This window comes from Oncorhynchus keta, unplaced genomic scaffold, assembly GCF_023373465.1.
Source record: "Oncorhynchus keta strain PuntledgeMale-10-30-2019 unplaced genomic scaffold, Oket_V2 Un_contig_833_pilon_pilon, whole genome shotgun sequence".
NCBI classification, from domain to species: domain Eukaryota; kingdom Metazoa; phylum Chordata; class Actinopteri; order Salmoniformes; family Salmonidae; genus Oncorhynchus; species Oncorhynchus keta.
In genome coordinates, this window is record NW_026289992.1 from 286,582 (window position 1) to 314,440 (window position 27,859).

A 27,859-nucleotide genomic window follows, 5' to 3' on the forward strand; every position below is an offset into this window, starting at 1 on the left:
CTGCGAATAAGAATGTTGTGATTGACAGAGTCGAAAGCCTTGGCCAGGTCGATGACTACGGCTGCACAGTAATTTCTCTTATTGATGGCGTTTATGATGTCGTTTAGAACCTTGAGCGTGACTGAGGTGCACCCGTGACCAGCTCTGAAATACCTACAGTATAAAACTTACGGCACTGCTGAAACAACGTCTGAAATACCTACAGTATTAACTTATGGCACTGCTGAAACAACGTCTTAAATACCTAGTTTAGTTTAGTTTAGTTTAGTTTATTTTTACAGGGACAGTGCACATTAATCAACGTTTCAGTAAAAGTGCCGGTTTTAGCCAGCCGGCTAATTTTCAACCGCAGTCCCTGGGCAGGTTATTAAAAACAATTACAATATAGACAATAGCACCATAGACATAGCAACATAGCAACATAGGACAAGCAAGACATAGCATACAGACAGAGCAACATAGAACAAAAAGCAGCAAGACAAAATTCATAAAAGCAACAAAGTGTTTCCATACCTCACAAGCTACAGACAACATGGAAAGCGGCAACACACAGCTAAGGACCATGCTCACAAATCTGATTGACCTTTCTGATTGACCATGTCTTCAAGCATTTTGTGAAAGTGTGATATGTGGTGCAGTTATGTGTGTCTGATGGCAGTGTATTCCAGACATGGGAAGCTCTCACAGAGAATGCAGATTTACTAAAGGTGCTTTTCCTTAGGGGAACTATACAGTCACCTCTCATGGCAGACCTTGTGGATCTGCTGCCATATGTCTGGGTTTTCTGTTTAACAAAAATATTGAGTGGAGGGGGAGCCAGGCCATTAAGGAGCTTGAATACAAGACATGCGTTGGTGTATTGCACAAGATTTTCCCAACTCAAGAGCTCATGTTTTCTAAGGATGTGACAATGATGATGGCTATTGGGATTCCTATCAAGCACTTTGAGAGCCTGTTTGTAGACAGACTGAATAGGTTTTAATGTTGTACAGCAAGCTTGGGCCCAACTAGTCAAGCAGTATGTTAAGTGGGGGAGTATCATAGATTTGAAGTATAGTTTTGCTACCTCTGTAGTCAAACAATTTCATATAAATCAGAAATTAGCTAGATTGAATTTAGTTATTTGAATTACCTTTTTCACATGCTTTTTAAAAGAGAGGTTGGAATCAAGTATGATGCCAAGGTACTTAAAATCGGATACCACCTGGAGCTTCTCCCCTGACACATAAACATCTGGCTCAGTAGCATCAGTTGCCCTCTTTGTGAAGAACATGCAAACAGTTTTTTTCACATTGAGATGCAAACACGAGTCACAGAGCCACTTTGTAACCTGGACCATTACAGTAGTGAGTTCTTGTGCAGCTTGTTGTTTGCTCTTTGCATGCACATATATCACTGTATCATCTGCATACATTTGACCTTCAGACCCAGTACAGACAGAAGGCAGATCATTAATGTACAGGCTGAACAGGAGGGGCCCCAGTATTGACCCTTGGGGCACGCCCACATCATAGCTACGAGTGGGCAACAGCTCATTGCTCACTCTGACACACTGAGTTCTGCCTTCAAGGTATGATTTCATCCATCTCAAGGCATCAGGGGAAAAGTTGAACTTGGACAATTTTGTGATGAGAATCTCATGGTTAACAGTATCAAAAGCCTTCCTTAGGTCCAGAAACACAGCCCCAACAGCACCCCCTTTGTCCGTATTGGACTTCACATTTTCCAGAAGAAAGCAGTTGGCCGTTTCTGTGGAGTGTTTCGCTCTGAAGCCAAACTGCATGGAGTGTAATGTGAAGGGGCTGTTGTTGAGGTGGGCAATCAGTTGTTCTGCTACACACTTTTCAACAACCTTTGACACCACAGGTAGTATACTAATGGGCCTGTAGTTACTCACGTCAGCAGGGTCGCCTGATTTAAAGATGGCCGTTATTATGGCCGACTTCCGTACCATTGGAAACACCCCCAGACCAATAGATGTGGTTGGTGACCTTAGTAATGGGGCCAATGAGTGACTCTTTGTAGTTTTTAAGAAAGGTAGAGTCCATCCCAAACACATCTTTGGCTTTAGAGTTCTTTAGTGAGCTAATCACCTTGTTAACCTTTGACTCAGAAACCTCCCTTATGATGAAGACAGGTTGAGTCTCATTCACTAGCACTGAGCCCAAGAAATCAGTGGAGGGGTTCTGTGTCAGTAACCTGACAGAGTCAATAAAGTAGGAATTGAAGGCTGTTGCTATTTCGACTGCATCCTGTGTTAGATTGTTATTCACCATGATTTCTAGTCTTTTTGCAGTGTTTCTATGGTCTTTCCCTGTTAACTTTTTTAGATTCTCCCATATCAATTTAGAATTTCCCTTTGCTTCACCAATTATGTTAATAAAAAAGTTTGCCTTGGCCTGTCTGATTTCTTTTATCACCTTATTTCTCAACATGGTAAACCTACGTCTGTCATGCTCTAATTTAGATTTTAGGGCTATTTTTAGAGCATAATCTCCTACAGTATTAACTTATGACACTGCTGAAACAACGTCTTAAATACCTACAGTATTAACTTATGACACATCTTAAATACCTACAGTATTAACTTATGAAACAACGTCTTAAATACCTACAGTATTAACTTATGAAACAACGTCTTAAATACCTACAGTATTAACTTATGAAACAACGTCTTAAATACCTACAGTATTAACTTATGAAACAACGTCTAAATACCTACAGTATTAACTTATGAAACAACGTCTTAAATACCTACAGTATTAACTTATGAAACAACGTCTTAAATACCTACAGTATTAACTTATGAAACAACGTCTTAAATACCTACAGTATTAACTGCTGAAACAACGTCTAAATACCTACAGTATTAACTTATGAAACAACGTCTTAAATATACAGTATTAACTTATGAAACAACGTCTTAAATACCTACAGTATTAACTTATGAAACAACGTCTTAAATACCTACAGTATTAACTTATGAAACAACATCTTAAATACCTACAGTATTAACTTATGAAACAACGTCTTAAATACCTACAGTATTAACTTATGAAACAACGTCTTAAATACCTACAGTATTAACTTATGACACTGCTGAAACAACGTCTTAAATACCTACAGTATTAACTTATGAAACAACATCTTAAATACCTACAGTATTAACTTATGAAACAACGTCTTAAATACCTACAGTATTAACTTATGACACAACGTCTTAAATACCTACAGTATTAACTTATGAAACAACGTCTTAAATACCTACAGTATTAACTTATGAAACAACGTCTTAAATACCTACAGTATTAACTTATGAAACAACGTCTTAAATACCTACAGTATTAACTTATGAAACAACGTCTTAAATACCTACAGTATTAACTTATGAAACAACAGTATTAACTTATGAAACAACGTCTTAAATACCTACAGTATTAACTTATGAAACAACGTCTTAAATACCTACAGTATTAACTTATGAAACAACGTCTTAAATACCTACAGTATTAACTTATGAAACAACGTCTTAAATACCTACAGTATTAACTTATGAAACAACATCTTAAATACCTACAGTATTAACTTATGAAACAACGTCTTAAATACCTACAGTATTAACTTATGAAACAACGTCTTAAATACCTACAGTATTAACTTATGAAACAACATCTTAAATACCTATGAAACAACGTCTTAAATACCTACAGTATTAACTTATGACACTGCTGAAACAACGTCTTAAAAACCTACAGTATTAACTTATGACACAACGTCTTAAATACCTACAGTATTAACTTATGAAACAACGTCTTAAATACCTACAGTATTAACTTATGAAACAACGTCTTAAATACCTACAGTATTAACTTATGACACAACGTCTTAAATACCTACAGTATTAACTTATGAAACAAATTCTTAAATACCTACAATATTAACTTATGAAACAACGTCTTAAATACCTACAGTATTAACTTATGAAACAACGTCTTAAATACCTACAGTATTAACTTATGACACTGCTGAAACAACGTCTTAAATACCTACAGTATTAACTTATGAAACAACGTCTTAAATACCTACAGTATTAACTTATGAAACAACGTCTTAAATACCTACAGTATTAACTTATGAAACAACGTCTTAAATACCTACAGTATTATTAACGTCTTAAATACCTATGAAACAACGTCTTAAATACCTACAGTATTAACTTATGAAACAACGTCTTAAATACCTACAGTATTAACGTCTTAAATACCTACAGTATTAACTTATGAAACAACGTCTTAAATACCTACAGTATTAACTTATGAAACAACGTCTTAAATACCTACAGTATTAACTTATGAAACAACGTCTTAAATACCTACAGTATTAACTTATGAAACAACATCTTAAATACCTACAGTATTAACTTATGAAACAACGTCTTAAATACCTACAGTATTAACTTATGAAACAACGTCTTAAATACCTACAGTATTAACTTATGAAACAACGTCTTAAATACCTACAGTATTAACTTATGAAACAACGTCTTAAATACCTACAGTATTAACTTATGAAACAACGTCTTAAATACCTACAGTATTAACTTATGAAACAACGTCTTAAATACCTACAGTATTAACTTATGAAACAACGTCTTAAATACCTACAGTATTAACTTATGAAACAACATCTTAAATACCTACAGTATTAACTTATGAAACAACGTCTTAAATACCTACAGTATTAACTTATGAAACAACGTCTTAAATACCTACAGTATTAACTTATGAAACAACGTCTTAAATACCTACAGTATTAACTTATGAAACAACGTCTTAAATACCTACAGTATTAACTTATGAAACAAGTATTCTTAAATACCTACAGTATTAACTTATGAAACAACGTCTTAAATACCTACAGTATTAACTTATGAAACAACATCTTAAATACCTACAGTATTAACTTATGAAACAACGTCTTAAATACCTACAGTATTAACTTATGAAACAACGTCTTAAATACCTACAGTATTGAAACAACGTCTTAAATACCTACAGTATTAACTTATGAAACAACGTCTTAAATACCTACAGTATTAACTTATGAAACAAACTTAAAACGTCTTAAATACGTCTTAAATACAGTATTAACTTATGACACAACGTCTTAAATACCTACAGTATTAACTTATGAAACAAATTCTTAAATACCTACAATATTAACTTATGAAACAACGTCTTAAATACCTACAGTATTAACTTATGAAACAACGTCTTAAATACCTACAGTATTAACTTATGACACTGCTGAAACAACGTCTTAAATACCTACAGTATTAACTTATGAAACAACGTCTTAAATACCTACAGTATTAACTTATGAAACAACGTCTTAAATACCTACAGTATTAACTTATGAAACAACGTCTTAAATACCTACAGTATTAACTTATGAAACAACATCTTAAATACCTACAGTATTAACTTATGAAACAACGTCTTAAATACCTACAGTATTAATTAACTTAAATACCTGAAACTTATGAAACAACGTCTTAAATACCTACAGTATTAACTTATGAAACAACGTCTTAAATACCTACAGTATTAACTTATGAAACAACGTCTTAAATACCTACAGTATTAACTTATGAAACAACGTCTTAAATACCTACAGTATTAACTTATGAAACAACGTCTTAAATACCTACAGTATTAACTTATGAAACAACGTCTTAAATACCTACAGTATTAACTTATGAAACAACGTCTTAAATACCTACAGTATTAACTTATGAAACAACATCTTAAATACCTACAGTATTAACTTATGAAACAACGTCTTAAATACCTACAGTATTAACTTATGAAACAACGTCTTAAATACCTACAGTATTAACTTATGAAACAAACTTAAAACAGTATTAACTTATGAAAAAACCTACAGTATTAACTTATGAAACAACGTCTTAAATACCTACAGTATTAACTTATGAAACAACATCTTAAATACCTACAGTATTAACTTATGAAACAACGTCTTAAATACCTACAGTATTAACTTATGACACAACGTCTTAAATACCTACAGTATTAACTTATGAAACAACGTCTTAAATACCTACAGTATTAACTTATGAAACAACGTCTTAAATACCTACAGTATTAACTTATGAAACAACGTCTTAAATACCTACAGTATTAACTTATGACACAACGTCTTAAATACCTACAGTATTAACTTATGAAACAACGTCTTAAATACCTACAGTATTAACTTATGAAACAACGTCTTAAATACCTACAGTATTAACTTATGACACAACGTCTTAAATACCTACAGTATTAACTTATGAAACAACGTCTTAAATACCTACAGTATTAACTTATGAAACAACGTCTTAAATACCTACAGTATTAACTTATGAAACAACGTCTTAAATACCTACAGTATTAACTTATGACACAACGTCTTAAATACCTACAGTATTAACTTATGACACTGCTGAAACAACGTCTTAAATAACTACAGTATTAACTTATGAAACAACGTCTTAAATACCTACAGTATTAACTTATGACACAACGTCTTAAATACCTACAGTATTAACTTATGAAACAACATCTTAAATACCTACAGTATTAACTTATGACACAACGTCTTAAATACCTACAGTATTAACTTATGACACAACATCTTAAATACCTACAGTATTAACTTATGAAACAACGTCTTAAATACCTACAGTATTAACTTATGAAACAACGTCTTAAATACCTACAGTATTAACTTATGAAACAACGTCTTAAATACCTACAGTATTAACTTATGACACAACGTCTTAAATACCTACAGTATTAACTTATGACACAACGTCTTAAATACCTACAGTATTAACTTATGACACAACGTCTTAAATACCTACAGTATTAACTTATGAAACAACGTCTTAAATACCTACAGTATTAACTTATGAAACAACGTCTTAAATACCTACAGTATTAACTTATGACACAACGTCTTAAATACCTACAGTATTAACTTATGAAACAACGTCTTAAATACCTACAGTATTAACTTATGAAACTGCTGAAACAACGTCTTAAATACCTACAGTATTAACTTATGAAACAACGTCTTAAATACCTACAGTATTAACTTATGAAACAACATCTTAAATACCTACAGTATTAACTTATGAAACAACGTCTTAAATACCTACAGTATTAACTTATGAAACAACTTAAATACCTCTTAAATACCTACAGTATTAACTTATGAAACAACGTCTTAAATACTACAGTATTAACTTAGACACAAACGTCTTAAATAACAGTATTAACTTGACACTGCTGAAACAACGTCTTAAATACCTACAGTATTAACTTATGAAACAACGTCTTAAATACCTACAGTATTAACTTATGAAACAACATCTTAAATACCTACAGTATTAACTTATGACACAACGTCTTAAATACCTACAGTATTAACTTATGACACTGCTGAAACAACGTCTTAAATACCTACAGTATTAACTTATGAAACAACGTCTTAAATACCTACAGTATTAACTTATGACACAACGTCTTAAATACCTACAGTATTAACTTATGAAACAACGTCTTAAATACCTACAGTATTAACTCATGACACTGCTGAAACAACGTCTTAAATACCTACAGTATTAACTTATGAAACAACGTCTTAAATACCTACAGTATTAACTTATGAAACAACGTCTTAAATACCTACAGTATTAACTTATGAAACAACATCTTAAATAGCCAGACAAAATAGCCAGACAAAATAAAACCTGCTTATTTATATATTGAATATGAGTTTGGGTGATAGTGTATAAATAGTAAAGCATTAAACCAGTAAACGTATTAGTCATACAAAAGTAATAGTTAAACCCAAACTAGTTCTCTCTAGATGGGTAAGAATAGCTCATCCATTTATCCAGATGACAACCTCTCACCCTTTCTAAAACAACCCACACAAAGCTGGTTGCAATTCCAGTTTCATCCTCCAGAAAAAGACAGAACCAATATTACAACAAATAATATAGTCAAATTCAAATATACTAATTGATTAAACTAAATAATATTATTGATGGAATAAAAAAAAATAAGGAATTATCTTTCTAAATGATATTATGAATAGGAAAGGTGGAGAAATGTAGTAAGATATATAATAAATTATAACCAACTGATATATTCTGGAAGTGTCTGCTCTGTCCACAATTATAACCAACTGATATATTCTGGAAGTGTCTGCTCTGTCCAAAATTATAACCAACTGATATATTCTGGAAGTGTCTGCTCTGTCCACAATTATAACCAACTGATATATTCTGGAAGTGTCTGCTCTATCCAACATTACAACCAACTGATATATTCTGGAAGTGTCTGCTCTGTCCAACATTATAACCAACTGATATATTCTGGAAGTGTCTGCTCTGTCCAAAATTATAACCAACTGATTTCAGCATTACATTATAACCAAAAAGGGTGACTGTCCAAAATTATAAGCAACTGATATATTCTGGAAGTGTCTGCTCTATCCAAGTGGAAGAAGGGAAGAACATTATTTTCCCCTTTTATTAAAGTTTTTCCCTTTTATTAAAGACCAAAATTGGCTAAACATAATTTAACAGTTTTACTTGAGGACCAAAATGTTGACCGCGGAGCCATACAGGTTGCTAAATAGTTGGGAAGAGATGTTCAATGTGCCGATTTCATGGCACACGGTTTATGAACTGATATGCAAAACACGCTTAATTCAAAACCTAGATGTTTAAAATGTATATAATTATACAAACGTCTTGCCACCAACAGAATGTTATGTATATGGGGCATACAACCACTTCAGCTCTGCAGATTCTGCTGCAATGAGACAGAATCATTAGATAATTTAGTCTGGTAATATAATAATAATAATAATAGTCTGGTATTGCCCCTGTGTAGTTTGTTTCTGGTCGCAGGTTCAGGAATGGATGAAAAATCACAAAATGTCCCTAAAATTAACCCTACAAATAGCACTGTTGAGAGATTTGGAAAACCATTAGGCCTGGTGTTCGATGAGGTTGAGGTCAGGGCTCTGTGCAGGCTAGTCAAGTTCTTCCACACCAATTTTGACAAACCATTTCTGTATGGACCTTGCTTTGTGCACGTGAGCATTGTCATGCAGAAACAGGAAAGGGCCTCCCTAAACTGTTGCCACAAAGTTGGAAGCACAGAATTGTCTAGAATGTCATTGTGTGCTGAAGCATTAAGATTTCCCTTCACTGGAACTAAGGGGCCTGAATCATGAAAAACAGCCCCAGACCATTATTCCTCCTCCTCCTCCAAACTTTACAGTTGGCACTATTCATTGGGACAGGTAGCGTTCTCCTGGCATCCGCTTTTGTATATATAGCGTATATACATTATGATCCTGACTAGTCTCCCAGTCCTTGCTGCTGAAAAACATCCCCACAGCATGATGCTGCCACCACCATGCTTCATTGGGTGGTGCTGCCACCACCATGCTTCACCATGCTGCATCGGGTTCTTGGTTACCTCCCTGACCAAGGCCCTTCTCTCCCGATTGCTCAGTTTTGCCGGGTGGCCAGCTCTAGGAAGAGTCTTGGTGGTTCCAAACGTCTTCCATTTAAGAATGATGGAGACCACTGTGTTCTTGGGGACCTTTAATGCTGCAGAAATGTTTTGGTACCCTGTGTGACTTTCCAAATCATGTTCAATCACCTCCAATCAAGTTGTAGAAACATCTCAAGGATGATCAATGGAAACAGGATGCACCTTTACAGTCTCATAGCAAAGGGTATAAATACTTATGTAAATAAGGTATTACTGTTTTTTATTTGTAAAATAAATAAAAAAAACTGTTTGTGCTTTGTCATGATGGGTTACTGTGTGTAGACTGATGAGGGATAAATAAAAAAATATATATTTTAGAATAACGTAACAAAATGTGGAAAAAGTCAAAGGGCATTTCCGAATGACATCATAGCTGTAAGACTTGTGACAATACATAGATTTATGGTTGGTATTTGTACACCTCGTCAGTTGTACAACGGCAATCATCATTTTAATTCCGGATTTTTGGGCCCATGTAGTAGACACATACGCTCTAATAGGTATATGGGTGTTCTACATACGACATCTTAAATGCCTTGAATGAATCATCACCTTAGAAAGCGCTGTCCATTTAGTTATGCGTTGGCTTTGAAACAAGATCCACAACGACCAGGTTTTCCTCGCAGTTTCAACCTGCTGTGGATCGATCACAGTGAGGTCCAAAAATGTAGCCTAACAGTGAGTTTTAAAAGATAGTGTTTAGATTGATGTCAGAGTGGGGACAATAGAACACCAGGCCTTTACCAGATGGCTGTTAAAGAGTTGGGAAGTACCAACGCATCAGCTCATGTCCAGAGCCCATAGTAGGACATGACTCAACGTTCACCACTGACTGCGGACATGACTGTCTGAGTGGTAGTAATAAGGTCACAGGCCTAACTTAGTGACACGTTACATTGATGACAGCTCACAACAATCCTTGGAGGAAGTATTTCTAACCAACAGCTCCACCACACAGGTTCCATATTGCTGAAACGGCATGAGCATGTAAAGTACCTTGAGGTCAAAGTGTGCTATCCTCTTGCCATGGAGGAACTGGACTCCGTTCAGGATCTGTTTGATGAACTGGGTAGCTTCCTCTTCGCTCAGAGACTCCTTCTGAGCCAGGAAGTCAAACAGCTCTCCTCCAGACACCCTGCAGCACAAACACACACTTTTAGGGCTCCTGTGCTGCAGGTTATTAGGGAAAATATCTGTGGAATTCAGTGTCTTTCAGTGTGAGGCTGTCTAACTGACAGGCTGTCTGTCACACCATGCCTTCTATAACACTAACTGACAGGCTGTCTGTCACACCATGCCTTCTATAACACTAACTGACAGGCTGTCTGTCACACCATGCCCTCTATAACACTAACTGACAGGCTGTCTGTCACACCATGCCCTCTATAACACTAACTGACAGGCTGTCTGTCACACCATGCCCTCTATAACACTAACTGACAGGCTGTCTGTCACACCATGCCTTCTATAACACTAACTGACAGGCTGTCTGTCACTAACTGACAGGCTGTCTGTCACACCTTCTATAACACTAACTGACAGGCTGTCTGTCACACCATGCCTTCTATAACACTAACTGACAGGCTGTCTGTCACACCATGCCTTCTATAACACTAACTGACAGGCTGTCTGTCACACCATGCCTTCTATAACACTAACTGACAGGCTGTCTGTCACACCATGCCTTCTATAACACTAACTGACAGGCTGTCTGTCACACCATGCCTTCTATAACACTAACTGACAGGCTGTCTGTCACACCATGCCTTCTATAACACTAACTGACAGGCTGTCTGTCACACCATGCCTTCTATAACACTAACTGACAGGCTGTCTGTCACACCATGCCTTCTATAACACTTACTGACAGGCTGTATAGTATTTATTGTGCTTAACAGTATTCTTGAACAGCACTGCCACTCCCCTTGCTTTGGGTGAGTAAGATGTTTAATATATTTCTTTATCCCAATCTGTTTTAGTCCGTTCCATGTCTTGTCCCATTAAATGAGTTTCCTGCAACAGGGCTGTCACATGTTCGTTTCTTGTATTTTGTGTTTCCTTTTAAAATGTGACATGCCACTTCACATCCCATGAAAATATGTTACATTCTGAAAAAGCATTGTGTCTACATTGTGTCTGTCATTCCTGTAGTACATTCCTAGAAGTAGAATTGACAAAACATAGGAAGAAGTTGTTAATATACAATGCCGACAACATGTACTTTAGATAACGTTTGTGCCATTAATAACTCAAAACAAAAACAGGAGACCTGGAGACAACATTTTCACACAATACCCTCATATACCCATTGTTCCCCCTCTACCCCCCCGCCCTACGATCTAATTCCTGAGTAAACAAAACCACTCTTATATCTACTAAGCTTATTTCAATATGATCTAATTCCTGAGTAAACAAAACCACTCCTATATCTACTAAGCTTATTTCAATACGATCTAATTCCTGAGTAAACAAAACCACTCTTATATCTACTAAGCTTATTTCAATATGATCTAATTCCTGAGTAAACAAAACCACTCTTATATCTACTAAGCTTATTTCAATATGATCTAATTCCTGAGTAAACAAAACCACTGCTATATCTACTAAGCTTATTTCAATACGATCTAATTCCTGAGTAAACAAAACCACTCTTATATCTACTAAGCATCTAATTTATTTCAATACGATCTAATTCCTATAAACAAAACCACTCTTATATCTACAAGCTTATTTCAATATGATCTAATTCCTGAGTAAACAAAACCACTTCTATATCTACTAAGCTTATTTCAATATGATCTAATTCCTGAGTAAACAAAACCACTCTTATATCTACTAAGCTTATTTCAATATGATCTAATTCTGTCAAAACCACTCTTATATCTACTAAGCTTATTTCAATATGATCTAATTCCTGAGTAAACAAAACCACTCCTATATCTACTAAGCTTATTTCAATACGATCTAATTCCTGAGTAAACAAAACCACTCCTATATCTACTAAGCTTATTTCAATATGATCTAATTCCTGAGTAAACAAAACCACTCCTATATCTACTAAGCTTATTTCAATATGATCTAATTCCTGAGTAAACAAAACCACTCCTATATCTACTAAGCTTATTTCAATACGATCTAATTCCTGAGTAAACAAAACCACTCCTATATCTACTAAGCTTATTTCAATATGATCTAATTCCTGAGTAAACAAAACCATGCCTCCTATATCTACTAAGCTTATTTCAATACGATCTAATTCCTGAGTAAACAAAACCACTCTATATCTACTAAGCTTATTTCAATATGATCTAATTCCTGAGTAAACAAAACCACTCCTATATCTACTAAGCTTATTTCAATACGATCTAATTCCTGATTAAACAAAACCACTCCTATATCTACTAAGCTTATTTCAATATGATCTAATTCCTGAGTAAACAAAACCACTCCTATATCTACTAAGCTTATTTCAATATGATCTAATTCCTGAGTAAACAAAACCACTCCTATATCTACTAAGCTTATTTCAATATGATCTAATTCCTGAGTAAACAAAACCACCCCTATATCTACTAAGCTTATTTCAATACGATCTAATTCCTGAGTAAACAAAACCACTCTTATATCTACTAAGCTTATTTCAATACGATCTAATTCCTGAGTAAACAAAACCACTCCTATATCTACTAAGCTTATTTCAATATGATCTAATTCCTGAGTAAACAAAACCACTCCTATATCTACTAAGCTTATTTCAATATGATCTAATTCCTGAGTAAACAAAACCACTCCTATATCTACTAAGCTTATTTCAATACGATCTAATTCCTGAGTAAACAAAACCACTCCTATATCTACTAAGCTTATTTCAATATGATCTAATTCCTGAGTAAACAAAACCACTCCTATATCTACTAAGCTTATTTCAATATGATCTAATCCCTGAGTAAACAAAACCACTCCTATATCTACTAAGCTTATTTCAATACGATCTAATTCCTGAGTAAACAAAACCACTCCTATATCTACTAAGCTTATTTCAATATGATCTAATGCCATTAATAACTCAAAACAAAACAGAGACCCCTGAGTAAACAAAACCACTCCTATATCTACTAAGCTTATTTCAATATGATCTAATTCCTGAGTAAACAAAACCACTCCTATATCTACTAAGCTTATTTCAATATGATCTAATTCCTGAGTAAACAAAACCACCCCTATATCTACTAAGCTTATTTCAATATGATCTAATTCCTGAGTAAACAAAACCACTCTTATATCTACTAAGCTTATTTCAATACGATCTAATTCCTGAGTAAACAAAACCACTCCTATATCTACTAAGCTTATTTCAATATGATCTAATTCCTGAGTAAACAAAACCACTCCTATATCTACTAAGCTTATTTCAATATGATCTAATTCCTGAGTAAACAAAACCACTCCTATATCTACTAAGCTTATTTCAATATGATCTAATTCCTGAGTAAACAAAACCACTCCTATATCTACTAAGCTTATTTCAATACGATCTAATTCCTGAGTAAACAAAACCACTCCTATATCTACTAAGCTTATTTCAATACGATCTAATTCCTGAGTAAACAAAACCACTCCTATATCTACTAAGCTTATTTCAATACGATCTAATTCCTGAGTAAACAAAACCACTCCTATATCTACTAAGCTTATTTCAATACGATCTAATTCCTGAGTAAACAAAACCACTCCTATATCTACTAAGCTTATTTCAATACGATCTAATTCCTGAGTAAACAAAACCACTCCTATATCTACTAAGCTTATTTCAATACGATCTAATTCCTGAGTAAACAAAACCACTCCTATATCTACTAAGCTTATTTCAATATGATCTAATTCCTGAGTAAACAAAACCACTCCTATATCTACTAAGCTTATTTCAATACGATCTAATTCCTGAGTAAACAAAACCACTCTTATATCTACTAAGCTTATTTCAATACGATCTAATTCCTGAGTAAACAAAACCACTCCTATATCTACTAAGCTTATTTCAATACGATCTAATTCCTGAGTAAACAAAACCACTCCTATATCTACTAAGCTTATTTCAATACGATCTAATTCCTGAGTAAACAAAACCACTCCTATATCTACTAAGCTTATTTCAATATGATCTAATTCCTGAGTAAACAAAACCACTCCTATATCTACTAAGCTTATTTCAATACGATCTAATTCCTGAGTAAACAAAACCACTCCTATATCTACTAAGCTTATTTCAATACGATCTAATTCCTGAGTAAACAAAACCACTCCTATATCTACTAAGCTTATTTCAATATGATCTAATTCCTGAGTAAACAAAACCACTCCTATATCTACTAAGCTTATTTCAATATGATCTAATTCCTGAGTAAACAAAACCACTCCTATATCTACTAAGCTTATTTCAATACGATCTAATTCCTGAGTAAACAAAACCACTCCTATATCTACTAAGCTTATTTCAATATGATCTAATTCCTGAGTAAACAAAACCACTCCTATATCTACTAAGCTTATTTCAATACGATCTAATTCCTGAGTAAACAAAACCACTCCTATATCTACTAAGCTTATTTCAATATGATCTAATTCCTGAGTAAACAAAACCACTCCTATATCTACTAAGCTTATTTCAATATGATCTAATTCCTGAGTAAACAAAACCACTCCTATATCTACTAAGCTTATTTCAATACGATCTAATTCCTGAGTAAACAAACCACTCCTATATCTACTAAGCTTATTTCAATATGATCTAATTCCTGAGTAAACAAAACCACTCCTATATCTACTAAGCTTATTTCAATACGATCTAATTCCTGAGTAAACAAAACCACTCCTATATCTACTAAGCTTATTTCAATATGATCTAATTCCTGAGTAAACAAAACCACTCCTATATCTACTAAGCTTATTTCAATATGATCTAATTCCTGAGTAAACAAAACCACTCCTATATCTACTAAGCTTATTTCAATATGATCTAATTCCTGAGTAAACAAAACCACTCCTATATCTACTAAGCTTATTTCAATACGATCTAATTCCTGAGTAAACAAAACCACTCCTATATCTACTAAGCTTATTTCAATACGATCTAATTCCTGAGTAAACAAAACCACTCCTATATCTACTAAGCTTATTTCAATATGATCTAATTCCTGAGTAAACAAAACCACTCCTATATCTACTAAGCTTATTTCAATACGATCTAATTCCTGAGTAAACAAAACCACTCCTATATCTACTAAGCTTATTTCAATACGATCTAATTCCTGAGTAAACAAAACCACTCCTATATCTACTAAGCTTATTTCAATACGATCTAATTCCTGAGTAAACAAAACCACTCCTATATCTACTAAGCTTATTTCAATACGATCTAATTCCTGAGTAAACAAAACCACTCCTATATCTACTAAGCTTATTTCAATATGATCTAATTCCTGAGTAAACAAAACCACTCCTATATCTACTAAGCTTATTTCAATACGATCTAATTCCTGAGTAAACAAAACCACTCCTATATCTACTAAGCTTATTTCAATACGATCTAATTCCTGAGTAAACAAAACCACTCCTATATCTACTAAGCTTATTTCAATACGATCTAATTCCTGAGTAAACAAACCACTCCTATATCTACTAAGCTTATTTCAATACGATCTAATTCCTGAGTAAACAAAACCACTCCTATATCTACTAAGCTTATTTCAATATGATCTAATTCCTGAGTAAACAAAACCACTCCTATATCTACTAAGCTTATTTCAATATGATCTAATTCCTGAGTAAACAAAACCACTCCTATATCTACTAAGCTTATTTCAATATGATCTAATTCCTGAGTAAACAAAACCACTCCTATATCTACTAAGCTTATTTCAATACGATCTAATTCCTGAGTAAACAAAACCACTCCTATATCTACTAAGCTTATTTCAATACGATCTAATTCCTGAGTAAACAAAACCACTCCTATATCTACTAAGCTTATTTCAATATGATCTAATTCCTGAGTAAACAAAACCACTCCTATATCTACTAAGCTTATTTCAATACGATCTAATTCCTGAGTAAACAAAACCACTCCTATATCTACTAAGCTTATTTCAATACGATCTAATTCCTGAGTAAACAAAACCACTCCTATATCTACTAAGCTTATTTCAATATGATCTAATTCCTGAGTAAACAAAACCACTCCTATATCTACTAAGCTTATTTCAATACGATCTAATTCCTGAGTAAACAAAACCACTCCTATATCTACTAAGCTTATTTCAATACGATCTAATTCCTGAGTAAACAAAACCACTCCTATATCTACTAAGCTTATTTCAATACGATCTAATTCCTGAGTAAACAAAACCACTCCTATATCTACTAAGCTTATTTCAATACGATCTAATTCCTGAGTAAACAAAACCACTCCTATATCTACTAAGCTTATTTCAATATGATCTAATTCCTGAGTAAACAAAACCACTCCTATATCTACTAAGCTTATTTCAATACGATCTAATTCCTGAGTAAACAAAACCACTCCTATATCTACTAAGCTTATTTCAATATGATCTAATTCCTGAGTAAACAAAACCACTCCTATATCTACTAAGCTTATTTCAATACGATCTAATTCCTGAGTAAACAAAACCACTCCTATATCTACTAAGCTTATTTCAATACGATCTAATTCCTGAGTAAACAAAACCACTCCTATATCTACTAAGCTTATTTCAATATGATCTAATTCCTGAGTAAACAAAACCACTCCTATATCTACTAAGCTTATTTCAATATGATCTAATTCCTGAGTAAACAAAACCACTCCTATATCTACTAAGCTTATTTCAATACGATCTAATTCCTGAGTAAACAAAACCACTCCTATATCTACTAAGCTTATTTCAATACGATCTAATTCCTGAGTAAACAAAACCACTCCTATATCTACTAAGCTTATTTCAATATGATCTAATTCCTGAGTAAACAAAACCACTCCTATATCTACTAAGCTTATTTCAATATGATCTAATTCCTGAGTAAACAAAACCACTCCTATATCTACTAAGCTTATTTCAATACGATCTAATTCCTGAGTAAACAAAACCACTCCTATATCTACTAAGCTTATTTCAATACGATCTAATTCCTGAGTAAACAAAACCACTCCTATATCTACTAAGCTTATTTCAATACGATCTAATTCCTGAGTAAACAAAACCACCCCTATATCTACTAAGCTTATTTCAATACGATCTAATTCCTGAGTAAACAAAACCACTCCTATATCTACTAAGCTTATTTCAATATGATCTAATTCCTGAGTAAACAAAACCACTCCTATATCTACTAAGCTTATTTCAATATGATCTAATTCCTGAGTAAACAAAACCACTCCTATATCTACTAAGCTTATTTCAATACGATCTAATTCCTGAGTAAACAAAACCACTCTATATCTACTAAGCTTATTTCAATACGATCTAATTCCTGAGTAAACAAAACCACTCCTATATCTACTAAGCTTATTTCAATATGATCTAATTCCTGAGTAAACAAAACCACTCCTATATCTACTAAGCTTATTTCAATATGATCTAATTCCTGAGTAAACAAAACCACTCCTATATCTACTAAGCTTATTTCAATACGATCTAATTCCTGAGTAAACAAAACCACTCCTATATCTACTAAGCTTATTTCAATATGATCTAATTCCTGAGTAAACAAAACCACTCTTATATCTACTAAGCTTATTTATGAAATATGAAAAAGGATGAAAAGTTGTCTTATTTTCAAGTTTTAAACCAGATTCATTCATTCACTTTTTTTTAAAAGTATTGTTGAACCTAAAAGACTCTCCCCCCAAAAGGGATTATAGATAGGAGATAGAAATCACGTAAATACAATTTAAAAAATATAATCAAATGTTATTTTTCACATGCACCGAATACAACAGGCGTATGAAACACCGTGAAACGCTTTAACCAACAATGCAGGATCACTTGAATCGTTGTCAGTGATACAGCAACGAAAAATATGCCCCCATAATGACATGTACGCCTATCCTTCTTCTCTGTTTTTAAAGGTCATAGTTCATTTCATCATGTGGACGACGTTCAGGGAAGTTCATCTGCTGAAAAGTAAAGTTATGTGTTTAATTTATGAGGAATAATGTATACTTCCACCTCTTTTTTTCAGTTGAATTTCAAACGGTGTTGTTTGTAGCCTAGTTATTATTACTGAGTGAAATCATATCAAATCAAAGTTTATTTGTCGCCAAATACAACAGGTGTAGTAGACCGTACAGTGAAATGCTTACTTACAGGCTCTAACCAATAGTGTCAAAAAAAGGTTGTGTGTGTGTGTGTGTGTGTGTGTGTGTGTGTGTGTGTGTGTGTGTGTGTGTGTGTGTGTGTGTGTGTGTGTGTGTGTGTGTGTGTGTGTGTGTGTGTGTGTGTAGGTAAAGAAATAAAACAACAGTAGTAGTACTGGTAGTGGTAGTAATGGTAGTAGTAGTAGTAGTAGTAATGGTAGTAGTAGTAGTAGTGCTGGTAGTAATGGTAGTAGTAGTATTATTAGTAATGGTAGTGGTAGTAGTAGTAGTAGTAGTAGTAATGGTAGTAGTAGTAGTATTAGTAATGGTAGTAGTAGTAGTAGTACTGGTAGTAATGGTAGTAGTAGTAGTAGTATTAGTAATGGTAGTGGTAGTAGTATTAGTAATGGTAGTAGTGGTACTGGTAGTGGTAGTACTGGTAGTGGTAGTTGTATTAGTAATGGTAGTAGTAGTACTGGTAGTGGTAGTAATGGTAGTAGTAGTAGTAGTAGTAGTAATGGTAGTAGTAGTAGTAGTACTGGTAGTGGTAGTATTATTAGTAATGGTAGTAGTAGTACTGGTAGTGGTAGTAATGGTAGTAGTAGTAGTAGTAGTAATGGTAGTAGTAGTAGTACTGGTAGTAATGGTAGTAGTAGTAGTAGTATTAGTAATGGTAGTGGTAGTAGTATTAGTAATGGTAGTAGTGGTACTGGTAGTGGTAGTTGTATTAGTAATGGTTGTAGTAGTGGTAGTACTGGTAGTGGTAGTAATGGTAGTAATGGCAGTGGTAGTAGTAGTGGTAATAGTAGTAATGGTAGTAGTAGTAGTAGTAGTAGTAGTAGTAGTAGTAGTAGTGGTAATGGTAATGGTAGTAGTAGTACTGGCAGGGGTAGTAATGGTAGTAGTAGTAGTAGTAGTATTAGTAATGGTAGTAGTAGTAGTAGTAGTACTGGTAGTAATGGTAGTAGTAGTAGTATTAGTAATGGTAGTGGTAGTAGTAGTAGTACTGGTAGTGGTAGTAATGGTAGTGGTAGTAGTATTAGTAATGGTAGTAGTAGTAGTACTGGTAGTGGTAGTAATGGTAGTAATGGTAGTGGTGGTAGTAGTAGTGGTAATAGTAGTAATGGTAGTAGTAGTAGTATTAGTAATGGTAGTAATGGTAGTAGTAGTACTGGTAGTGGTAGTAATGGTAGTGGTAGTAGTAGTAATAGTAGTAATGATAGTAGTATTAGTATTAGTAATGGTAGTAGAGTACTGGTAGTGGTAGTAATGGTAGTAATGGTAGTAGTAGTAGTATTAGTAATGGTAGTAGTAGTAGTAGTACTGGTAGTGGTAGTGATGGTAGTAATGGTAGTAGTAGTTGTAGTACTGGTAGTGGTAGTGATGGTAGTAATGGTAGTAGTAGTAGTATTAGTAATGGTAGTAGTAGTAGTAGTAGTACTGGTAGTAATGGTAGTAGTGGTATTAGTAATGGTAGTAGTAGTAGTAGTACTGGTAGTGGTAGTAATGGTAGTAGTAGTAGTAGTAGTAGTAGTAGTAGTAGTAGTAGTAGTAATAGTAGTAATGGTGGTGGTAGTATTATTAGTAATGGTAGTAGTAGTACTGGTAGTGGTAGTAATGGTAGTAGTAGTAGTGGCAGTGGTAGTAATGGTAGTAGTAGTAGTAGTACTGGTAGTAATGGTAGTAGTAGTAGTATTAGTAATGGTAGTGGTAGTAGTAGTAGTACTGGTAGTGGTAGTAATGGTAGTGGTAGTAGTATTAGTAATGGTAGTAGTAGTAGTACTGGTAGTGGTAGTAATGGTAGTAATGGTAGTGGTGGTAGTAGTAGTGGTAATAGTAGTAATGGTAGTAGTAGTAGTATTAGTAATGGTAGTAGTAGTACTGGTAGTGGTAGTAATGGTAGTGGTAGTAGTAGTAATAGTAGTAATGATAGTAGTATTAGTATTAGTAATGGTAGTAATGGTAGTAGAGTACTGGTAGTGGTAGTAATGGTAGTAATGGTAGTAGTAGTAGTATTAGTAATGGTAGTAGTAGTAGTAGTAGTACTGGTAGTGGTAGTGATGGTAGTAATGGTAGTAGTAGTAGTATTAGTAATGGTAGTAGTAGTTGTAGTACTGGTAGTGGTGGTGATGGTAGTAATGGTAGTAGTAGTAGTATTAGTAATGGTAGTAGTAGTAGTAGTACTGGTAGAAATGGTAGTAGTGGTATTAGTAATGGTAGTAGTAGTAGTAGTACTGGTAGTGGTAGTAATGGTAGTAGTAGTAGTAGTAGTAGTAGTAGTAGTAGTAGTAGTAGTAGTAATAGTAGTAATGGTGGTGGTAGTATTATTAGTAATGGTAGTAGTAGTACTGGTAGTGGTAGTAATGGTAGTAGTAGTAGTAGTAGTAATAGTAGTAATGGTAGTAGGAGTACTGGTAGTGGTAGTAATGGTAGTAGTACTAGTATTAGTAATGGTAGCAGTAGTAGTAGTAGTACTGGTAGTGGTAGTAAGGGTAGTGGTGGTAGTAGTAGTAATAGTAGTAATGGTAGTAGTAGTATTAGTAATTGTAGTAGTAGTACTGGTGGTGGTAGTAATGGTATTAATTGTAGTAGTAGTAGTAGTATTAGTAATGGTAGTAGTAGTACTGGTAGTAATGGTAGTAATGGTGGTAGTAGTAGTGGTAGTAGTAGTAGTAGTAGTAGTAATAGTAGTACTGTTAATAGTAGTAGTATTAGTAATGGTAGTGGTAGTAGTAGTAGTACTGGTAGTAATGGTAGTAGTGGTATTAGTAATGGTAGTAGTAGTAGTAGTACTGGTAGTGGTAGTAATGGTAGTAGTAGTAGTAGTAGTAGTAGTAGTAGTAGTAGTAATAGTAGTAATGGTGGTGGTAGTATTATTAGTAATGGTAGTAGTAGTACTGGTAGTGGTAGTAATGGTAGTAGTAGTAGTGGCAGTGGTAGTAATGGTAGTAGTAGTAGTAGTAGTAGTATTAGTAATGGTAGTAGTAGTAGTAGTACTGGTAGTAATGGTAGTAGTAGTAGTATTAGTAATGGTAGTGGTAGTAGTAGTAGTACTGGTAGTGGTAGTAATGGTAGTGGTAGTAGTATTAGTAATGGTAGTAGTAGTAGTACTGGTAGTGGTAGTAATGGTAGTAATGGTAGTGGTGGTAGTAGTAGTGGTAATAGTAGTAATGGTAGTAGTAGTAGTATTAGTAATGGTAGTAGTAGTACTGGTAGTGGTAGTAATGGTAGTGGTAGTAGTAGTAATAGTAGTAATGATAGTAGTATTAGTATTAGTAATGGTAGTAATGGTAGTAGAGTACTGGTAGTGGTAGTAATGGTAGTAATGGTAGTAGTAGTAGTATTAGTATTGGTAGTAGTAGTAGTAGTAGTACTGGTAGTGGTAGTGATGGTAGTAATGGTAGTAGTAGTAGTATTAGTAATGGTAGTAGTAGTTGTAGTACTGGTAGTGGTGGTGATGGTAGTAATGGTAGTAGTAGTAGTATTAGTAATGGTAGTAGTAGTAGTAGTACTGGTAGAAATGGTAGTAGTGGTATTAGTAATGGTAGTAGTAGTAGTAGTACTGGTAGTGGTAGTAATGGTAGTAGTAGTAGTAGTAGTAGTAGTAGTAGTAGTAGTAGTAGTAGTAGTAGTAGTAATAGTAGTAATGGTGGGGGTAGTATTATTAGTAATGGTAGTAGTAGTACTGGTAGTGGTAGTAATGGTAGTAGTAGTAGTAGTAGTAATAGTAGTAATGGTAGTAGGAGTACTGGTAGTGGTAGTAATGGTAGTAGTACTAGTATTAGTAATGGTAGCAGTAGTAGTAGTAGTACTGGTAGTGGTAGTAAGGGTAGTGGTGGTAGTAGTAGTAATAGTAGTAATGGTAGTAGTAGTATTAGTAATTGTAGTAGTAGTACTGGTGGTGGTAGTAATGGTATTAATTGTAGTAGTAGTAGTAGTATTAGTAATGGTAGTAGTAGTACTGGTAGTAATGGTAGTAATGGTGGTGGTAGTAGTAGTAGTAGTAGTAGTAATAGTAGTACTGTTAATAGTAGTAGTATTAGTAATGGTAGTAATGATAGTAGTAGTAATGGGAGTGGTAGTGGTATTTGTAATGGTAGTGGTAGTAGTATTAGTAATGGTAGTAGTAGTAGTAGTAGTAGTAGTACTGGTAGTAATAGTAGTAGAAATAGTAGTAATGGTAGTAGTAGTAGTATTAGTAATGGTAGTAGTTGTAGTATTAGTAATGGTAGTAGTAGTAGTACTGGTAGTGGTAGTAATGGTAGTGGTAGTAGTAGTAGTAGTAGTAATGGTAGTGGTATTAGTAGTAATGGTAGTAGTAGTAGTATTAGTAATGGTAGTAGTTGTAGTATTAGTAATGGTAGTAGTAGTAGTACTGGTAGTGGTAGTAATGGTAGTGGTAGTAGTAGTAGTACTGGTAGTAATGGTAGTAATGGTAGTGGTAGTGGTAGTAGTAGTAATGGTAGTAGTGTAGTAGTACTATTAGTAATGGTAGTAGTAGTATTAGTAATGGTAGTAGTAGTAGTAGTATTAGTAATGGTAGTAGTAGTAGTAGTATTTGTAATGGTAGTAGTAGTAGTACTGGTAGTAATGGTAGTAGTAGTAGTAGTAATAGTAGTAATGGTAGTGGTAGTAGTAGTAATGGTAGTAGTAGTAGTATTAGTAATGGTAGTAGTAGTACTGGTAGTAATGGTAGTAGTAGTAGTAGTAATAGTAGTAATGGTAGTGGTAGTAGTAGTAATGGTAGTAGTAGTAGTATTAGTAATGGTAGTAGTAGTAGTATTAGTAATGGTAGTAGTAGTAGTATTAGTAATGGTAGTAGTAGTAGTATTAGTAATGGTAGTAGTAGTAGTATTAGTAATGGTAGTAGTAGTAGTATTAGTAATGGTAGTAGTAGTAGTATTAGTAATGGTAGTAGTAGTACTGGTAGTGGTAGTGGTAGTAATGGTAGTACACGTACGATCCTCAGTTATCGGTCACCTTACTATTTTGTTCAATCACAAGATATATTAGTTTAATTTTGTTCATAAAAGAGACACCCACCTCGAATCTGAAGTGTTTACTAGATAGTTTCTCTAGACCTTCCGGTAAAAAAAATGTTTCTTTTTTTAAATGACTTGTCTGAAATTCGTTAGGTAAAAAGTTGGATATTTGCGCAGTCAAATTTGACAATATACAGCCTGTCCCACAAAATGTGTAAGTATGTTGTTTTTCTTTTTAAACTCTCACAACTTAACTGACATAAATTGCAATGGAAATCGGTGGTTAGCTAGCTGGAAGGGTGTCTTTAGTCGCAAAACTTACCATTATTTCCCAACCCATTTAAATGTTGAGGCTAGAGGTGATTTAGTCCCCTAACTAACCGATAGAGTCTGTTATAGGAAGTCGGATGCTGGGGGAAAATGTAGCTATTCCTCATGTTGTTAATTTTCTCTCTGCATTGTTGGGAAGGACCTGTTAGCATTTCACTGTTAGTCTACACCTGTTGTTTACGAAGGATGTGACAAATTCCAATTTGATTTTGACAGCTGATAACACCATGGACATCACATCCTCTGTTAGACAGGGCAAGATGATATTTACCATGGACAAAACATCCTCTCTAGATGTTATCACACTAATGTCTGCTCTTCTCTAACAGATTGTACTCTCACAGACTAGACTCTCACAGGCTGGACTCTCACAGGCTGGACTCTCACAGGCTGGACTCTCACAGACTAGACTCTCACAGACTGGACTCTCACAGACTGGACTCTCACAGACTAGACTCTCACAGACTGGACTCTCACAGGCTGGACTCTCACAGGCTGGACTCTCACAGGCTGGACTCTCACAGGCTGGACTCTCACAGACTGGACTCTCACAGACTGGACTCTCTCACAGGCTGGACTCTCACAGACTGGACTCTCACAGACAAGACTCTCACAGACTGGACTCTCACAGACTAGACTCTCACAGACTGGACTCTCACAGACTGGACTCTCACAGACTGGACTCTCACAGGCTGGACTCTCACAGGCTGGACTCTCACAGGCTGGACTCTCACAGGCTGGACTCTCACAGGCTGGACTCTCACAGGCTGGACTCTCACAGACTGGACTCTCACAGACTGGACTCTCTCACAGGCTGGACTCTCACAGACTGGACTCTCACAGACTGGACTCTCACAGACAAGACTCTCACAGACTGGACTCTCACAGACTAGACTCTCACAGACTGGACTCTCACAGACTGGACTCTCACAGACTGGACTCTCACAGACAAGACTCTCACAGACAAGACTCTCACAGACTGGACTCTCTCAGACTGGACTCTCACAGACTGGACTCTCACACAGACTAGACTCTCACAGACTAGACTCTCACACAGACTGGACTTTCACAGGCTGGACTCTCACAGGCTGGACTCTCACAGACTGGACTCTCACAGACTGGACTCTCACAGACTGGACTCTCAGGTGTGAGAGATACATAAGTTTAATATATGGTCTATATACTGTCTATCCAGTCTAATAAATGTTCTATATATACATCCAGTCTAATATATTATATATATACATCCAGTCTAATAGATTATATATATACATCCAGTCTAATAGATTATATATATACATCCAGTCTAATAGATTATATATATACATCCAGTCTAATAGATTATATATATACATCCAGTCTAATAGATTATATATATACATCCAGTCTAATAGATTATATATACACATCCAGTCTAATATATTATATATATACATCCAGTATAATAGATTATATATATACATCCAGTCTAATAGATTATATATATACATCCAGTCTAATAGATTATATATATACATCCAGTCTAATAGATGGTCTATATACTGTCTATCCAGTCTAATAGATTATATATATATACATCCAGTCTAATAGATTATGTATATACATCCAGTCTAATATATTATATATATACATCCAGTCTAATATATTATATATATACATCCAGTCTAATAGATTATATATATACATCCAGTCTAATAGATTATATATATACATCCAGTCTAATAGATTATATATATACATCCAGTCTAATAGATTATATATATACATCCAGTCTAATAGATTATATATATACATCCAGTCTAAGAGATGGTCTATATACGGTCTATCCAGTCTAATAGATTATATATATACATCCAGTCTAATAGATTATATATATACATCCAGTCTAATATATTATATATATACATCCAGTCTAATAGATGGTCTATATACTGTCTATCCAGTCTAATAGATTATATATATATATATATCCAGTCTAATAGATTATATATACATCCAGTCTAATAGATTATATATATACATCCAGTCTAATAGATTATATATACATCCAGTCTAATATATTATATATATACATCCAGTCTAATAGATTATATATACATCCAGTCTAATAGATTATATATATACATCCAGTCTAATAGATTATATATATACATCCAGTCTAATAGATTATATATATATACATCCAGTCTAATAGATTATATATACATCCAGTATAATAGATTATATATATACATCCAGTCTAATAGATTATATATATACATCCAGTCTAATAGATTATATATATACATCCAGTCTAATAGATTATATATATATATATATCCAGTCTAATAGATTATATATATACATCCAGTCTAATAGATTATATATATACATCCAGTCTAATAGATTATATATATATATATACATCCAGTCTAATAGATTATATATATACATCCAGTCTAATAGATTATATATATACATCCAGTCTAATAGATTATATATATATATCCAGTCTAATAGATTATATATATACATCCAGTCTAATAGATTATATATATACATCCAGTCTAATAGATTATATATATACATCCAGTCTAATATATTATATATATATACATCCAGTCTAATAGATTATATATATACATCCAGTCTAATACTTTATATATATATACATCCAGTCTAATAGATTATATATATACATCCAGTCTAATAGATTATATATATATATATATCCAGTCTAATAGATTATATATATACATCCAGTCTAATAGATTATATATATACATCCAGTCTAATAGATTATATATATACATCCAGTCTAATAGATTATATATATACATCCAGTCTAATAGATTATATATATACATCCAGTCTAATAGATTATATATATACATCCAGTCTAATAGATTATATATATACATCCAGTCTAATATATTATATATATACATCCAGTCTAATAGATGGTCTATATACTGTCTATCCAGTCTAATAGATTATATATATATACATCCAGTCTAATAGATTATATATATACATCCAGTCTAATAGATTATATATATACATCCAGTCTAATAGATTATATATATACATCCAGTCTAATAGATTATATATATACATCCAGTCTAATAGATTATATATATACATCCAGTCTAATAGATGTTCTATATACTGTCTATCCAGTCTAATAGATTATATATATATATATCCAGTCTAATAGATTATATATACACATCCAGTCTAATAGATTATATATATACATCCAGTCTAATAGATTATATATACACATCCAGTCTAATAGATTATATATATGCATCCAGTCTAATAGATTATATATATACATCCAGTCTAATAGATTATATATACACATCCAGTCTAATAGATTATATATATACATCCAGTCTAATAGATTATATATACACATCCAGTCTAATATATTATATACACATCCAGTCTAATAGATTATATATATACATCCAGTCTAATAGATTATATATACACATCCAGTCTAATATATTATATATATACATCCAGTATAATATATTATATATATACATCCAGTCTAATAGATTATA

The 27,859-nt window shown here is 33.6% G+C and overlaps 1 protein-coding gene across 1 annotated transcript in view; it reads right to left on the reverse strand.

Annotated features, from left to right (window-relative positions):
• Positions 1–27,859, reverse strand: part of dapk2b (death-associated protein kinase 2b) — a 74,746-nt gene that overhangs the window by 22,282 nt on the left and 24,605 nt on the right. Inside the window, exon 3 of the mRNA XM_052512423.1 lies at positions 10,638–10,776. Coding sequence (XP_052368383.1) covers positions 10,638–10,776 — 139 coding nt within the window. The remainder of the gene's footprint in view (positions 1–10,637; positions 10,777–27,859) is intronic.